Below are 4964 nucleotides of genomic sequence, written 5' to 3'. Positions count from 1 at the left end.
TGAGGGGAAAAAATTGGAATTTAAAAACGTTTTTTTTTTTTTTTTTTTTTTTTTTCGTATTTGATTGGATGAGATTGTTTTTTTTTTTTTGTTGTTGTTTTTTTAAGTTGAAAAGTATCTTGAGATTATATTTGTTGTAAGTTATCACGATATAAGTAAACCTAATTGCATTTATCATTGACCGGGCTTTTGGAATTTGGGAAAAAGGTAATCAAAGAGAATAGTCGTGTGTTTTATTTGCAACTAAAGGTTGTTTGAAATGTTTTTCCTCCTATCAGCTTTGAATAAAGTTTAAGAAATATATTAAAATAAACAGTATTTTTGCGCAGTCTCCAAAAACGAAGGATTAATGGGTATTAATAAATAGTGCTTAGCAAGCTGGATTTCTTGGGGTGGGGTCAACGTCCAACCACCAGTTGCCTCCCACCAGCTGGCTGATTACGGGACAAACAGGTACGCTGAGAAATAATCCTCTCATATCGACAGAGGTTTTCACTACTCTCCCCCATGCTCCCGGCTTGTGGGAAGTAAAAGTCCAGAGAAAAGGAAAGTGGTCTGTTGATACTCTGAAGCAGCGTGTGCTGTCCGGTGCCCAGAAGAAGGTCGCACCGAGCTATTAGTGGTTAATAGCCGAGCTACAGCACAGGCGGGGCAGAGCTTCAAGCTAGAGCCCTGAGCCGGGTCTCGGTTGTTCACAAACACCGGATTAAGTCTCTGAAATTGAAGAGAACAAAGGTAGGAATTGTTTAGCTTCATAAGGTCTATGTGATTTCGAATTTTAAACTCTGAAATATTAATATTTAGTTTTATCAACTCTGAATAATCAGCTTATACCGTGAGGCGCTGAGTCTTTAGTTAATTTTAACTGGCAGGTTTGACTCAGGACCCTATTTCTTGAAGCAGTGCAACATTTATAGCTTGCATTAATGTGAGTTTTGGTTATGCTATTCTGACTAAAATTTAAATTGGATAGTGTAATCAACGGTTCCTTTGCTTTCTTTTTTTGTATTTATCAATAATCAAATCCTTGAAAAAAAAAAACTGATCTGGATGTGTTGCTGTTATAGAAAATGTTATAATGTACTCCTCACCCCTTTTGTGCTTCAGATTGTATCTGAAGATGTGATCATGTGTCTGAATGATCTTATCATGAGATTGATCAAGCTGCTCTCCAGTGCCATATAACAGCAGGAGAGCTCCTTGATCCTGGAGACTAAGTGTTACTTCCCCAACCCATGACTTATCTGCCTTCTTTAGCATGAAAGAACAACCCCCTGTCCTTAACAATAGACAAATCCAGACCATCTGTGTTGGGCTCCACAGAGTCGCTGATATATAACAATCAGGGTTACACACCTATTGTCCAATCAACAGATCCACTGTTAATCAGAGCAGACTTGACAGACTCCTTGACTCTGTATTTCTGTTCTCACCTTGCAATGTTTTAATACATTTCTTATTTCTTCTCATCCAGACTCTTACTTAAAGTAATAAATTTTTCCGACGACAGTTGCCAAAATGTTTGACTGTACATATGGTTGAGAAGTTGTTACAAACGTGTATTAATAATTAATTTGGTAAAGCCCTTTGATTCCTCAACCTACTGCTGTAACATGGTTAAGTTGGGTGTAACGTCATTCCCAGATCAGGTTCTGCCGTTGGAGGAAAAGGGAATGCAACATTAACTGTGCCACCAGCACTTGATCTTGGTTCAGTCATCCCAATACTACCTACCTCACAAATGAGTTTGGTGTGGTAAAGTAACTTCGGATTTACCTTGCAAAATGAGTGCCATTGTTACATGGTGCCACTGTCCCATGTAGCAGTGGTACTTGTACAAAATCTGAAACCATGGCTTTAGAGGGGGACAAATGTCTGACAGTGCAACAATAGTCTTTTCTTGTCCTTAGTCAACTTCTGTTTTTTTCTTTCAAATTGGACTTCCTGTTAAGACATTCAGTGTTTTCATAACTATAGCACATAAAAGGGGTGGTGGAGTCTTCAAGGCTTTAAATGGGTTGTAATTTTGAATATTGTATTTTTTTTTTATTAAACTCAAATGGCATCAAAATAATGCTCCTGGTTTATCTGAGCATCTATGTTGTAACAACATGCTGTTATGTCAGCCAATGTCTATAGAAAAGGAATGAGGGTCACATTCTATGAAGCCAACTTGTGACCCCATTTGACCAGACACAGTTATGTGAGACAATCGACTGTCCCAACAAAGAGTTGTTTTTCTTTAACGCGAAGAAATTGTGCCATGAACTGACAATTAACTCAACATGAGTACAGTAATGCTGTCCTGCAGGAAGCTTACTTGACTGGTTTGTGACTTTATGCGGTGGTTTTGCAGCACACATCTACAGATTAGACATGGACTGACAATGTTTGGTTCTTCTGATCAGTTCTGCTTGAGGCATGCCTCAAGTAATGTGTCTAGGAACACATGTTGACAATGTGCAGAGGTCTGTATACGTGACTGGCCATGTGATGGGAGCTGTTGTGCAACAAATGGACCCACACACCCAGTCCGTAAGGGGCAGACTACTCTTGGAGATATTCAAAGAGTTCCTATTAAAGGGATTTAAATAGTCGATCTTGCCTGTTGAAGTATCAATATATTGTAAGTCCAAATTAGTTTATCCTAGGAACTTGAATGTAATGGCTAGGTCAAAATGAGATAAGTGGACATTCTCAAACATCCTTCTTCCAACGCTAGTTTCACATTTGGATTAGTTTAAACCAAACCCCTCGATTATTTACACAGCAAAAGGAGGTGGGTGGGACGTGAATTACCAGTGAGTTTCATGTGTGAAACCCATACTGGATGTTATTACTGGTCTTCTTGGAAGAAAAGTTGGATTTGCAATACTGTATAACATTTTTTTTTACCTTCTGTACAGAACTTGTACCAGTAATGGACAGTATCCTGGATAGTCTCTCAAAAACTGTAAGTATTCAAATGTACTCTTTAAATCTTCAGAATCAGATTGAACTAAAGTACTGAAAATGGCTCCACATGGAACCCCTCTATACCACCCTCTTTTTGTCTCTCTTTTTACTTGGTAAGAAGTTTTGATTCTCATTTTCCCGCTGACTTTTTCAGGAATTTGTGAGCGTGTGTGTTCGAGATCCTAGACTCCACAAAGATGACCGCTGGCACACTCATATCGACTACGAGATCTGTTTACATGCAAGTGTTTTTGGCCGAATATTGACCTTTGCTTTATTTTTATTTTGACAAGATAAGTGAACAAATTTTTTTCCTTCAGACCAACAGCATGTGTTTTCGAAAGAAGACTTCCTATGTGAGGCGGAGTTACAGTGATTTTGTTTGGCTGCGTCACTGTCTGGAGGGGAATGCTCTGACCATGTACGTTTAAACTCAAGAATCTTGTATAAGCTTGGCGTGGCTAGATGCACGTAAAAATATTTCGTCTTCTGCGCAGAGAATTGCCCAAGTTGCCACCCTGGATTCCCTTCTTTAGTTTGAAGAACAAAGAGCAAGTATCCAAAAGAATGAAGGGCCTGCAGGAGTTTCTAGAAAAGTTAGTAGTTTTATAAAATTACTTTCTTTTTATGTTGACTGAGATGTTTTAATGCAATTTTCTTTCTCCAGCGTTTTTCAGAATCCCTTATTGTTATCAGATAGTCGGCTCCATCTCTTCCTCCAGTCAGATCTCAGTATCAGAAGGATTGAAAGGTGTGCTCTTGGTAAGACCAGGTATACTGTGGCTGAAGCTATTCAACTGTCCAGAAGCGGCTACAGCAGTTCAGAGGACAAGAGTTCTTATGACTCGGACTGCGAGAGGTGAGATGTTTTTACAGTGGCTTACAAAAGTAATATGCTTTGAACTTTTTTTTTACATTCACATCAGTCACAAAGTTCAATGTAGAGTCATCGTTTGGATCTGTGGCGGACGAATGTAAAATATCACACAGTTGTTGAAATTGAATGTGGTTTTATTGAACAATCTGTATTTTTTTCTGCGCAAAATTCAGTCTTGAAGACAAATATATTTTAAATGTTAGAGTTGAATCTTGTGATGGTGCTCTGGTTTAAACATCAGCGCCCTCTCTGACCTTTCTACTGTCACTTGGTCTTCATGACGCCTGTTCAGTTTTCTATTGAATCTCTGAGGCCTTTACAGAACAGCCAGATTTATTTTAATTTGCAGGTTTACTATTTCCATCTGTTTGCACTGGCTTTTATTTAGCGGGGGAGAGAGGAGTTGTGTACACTTGGAAGTTCATTCTTTGTAGTTGTAACATGACTAAATCTAAAGGGTCAAATACAGCTAGTGCAATTTAGATGCTAATCTTGCTGTTTTTTTATTTGTTTGTTTGTTTTTTTTCATTGTCCAGCTCTGCATCTTCAGGTTTGGGATTGAGCATCGATACTATGGCTCGAGACAGTCCGGTCCCTTTTCATGATTCAAATGAAGGAGGATTCTCTAATTGAGGATTCTCCTTTTCATATACAGCACAGTATTAGTTTTAAAACCTGCATTACCTTCCCTCAGATTATAAATCTGTGTAACTGCCTGTTTGCGATAGTCTTTGAAGTCATGGTATGTTTGACCAGGAAAGTTGCTTGGACGATTTTAATCTACCTCATTGTACTCAAAGACCTTTGTCACTTAAATGGTATGTTTGTGAGGAGGAAGTTTGATATACATTATTTATACAACATGTAAGTTATGGAGAACTCTTTAAAAATGTCAAATGCATTTTATTATTGCTTCAGTGTTGCGCTGTATAGTAAGCAAGATTTGAATTGTTTTAATATTTCATCATATTTTATGATTGGATACAGGATAAATAAATTGTCTTTGAAGAATTGTTGATTTTTATTTTATTTATTTTACTTAGCAAAGTTTAGATTTGCTTTTCACAAGACTCCAGTGATGGTACATGTTTGCATTGTGCCAACAGTCCAGTAGAGGGAGTGTAGACAGCAT

The 4964-nt window shown here is 38.0% G+C and overlaps 1 protein-coding gene across 1 annotated transcript; it reads left to right on the top strand.

Annotated features, from left to right (window-relative positions):
- The first annotated feature begins 404 nt into the window (after positions 1 to 404).
- Positions 405 to 4594, top strand: snx10a (sorting nexin 10a). The gene is made up of 7 exons (XM_015028967.1): positions 405 to 735; positions 2907 to 2953; positions 3110 to 3196; positions 3276 to 3376; positions 3453 to 3551; positions 3623 to 3814; positions 4369 to 4594. The coding sequence occupies exons 2-7, from the start codon at positions 2921 to 2923 to the stop codon at positions 4463 to 4465; spliced, it is 609 nt and encodes a 202-aa protein (XP_014884453.1). The 5' UTR covers positions 405 to 735; positions 2907 to 2920; the 3' UTR covers positions 4466 to 4594.
- Positions 4595 to 4964: the final 370 nt, after the last annotated feature.

The sequence above is a fragment of the Poecilia latipinna genome, unplaced genomic scaffold (genome assembly GCF_001443285.1).
Source record: "Poecilia latipinna isolate Pla-1442-1.1 unplaced genomic scaffold, P_latipinna-1.0 Scaffold141, whole genome shotgun sequence".
Lineage (NCBI taxonomy): Eukaryota > Metazoa > Chordata > Actinopteri > Cyprinodontiformes > Poeciliidae > Poecilia > Poecilia latipinna.
Note: the sequence above shows the minus strand (reverse complement) of the source record. Positions and strands in the feature narration are given on the sequence as shown.

Coding starts and splice junctions, on each gene's coding strand:
- snx10a (XM_015028967.1), top strand. CDS start 2,921: ATGGACAGTATCCTGGATAGTCTCTCAAAAACT. Junction 3,197..3,275: donor ACTACGAGATCTGTTTACAT/GCAAGTGTTTTT, acceptor TTTTTCCTTCAG/ACCAACAGCATGTGTTTTCG. Junction 3,377..3,452: donor GAGGGGAATGCTCTGACCAT/GTACGTTTAAAC, acceptor TCTTCTGCGCAG/AGAATTGCCCAAGTTGCCAC.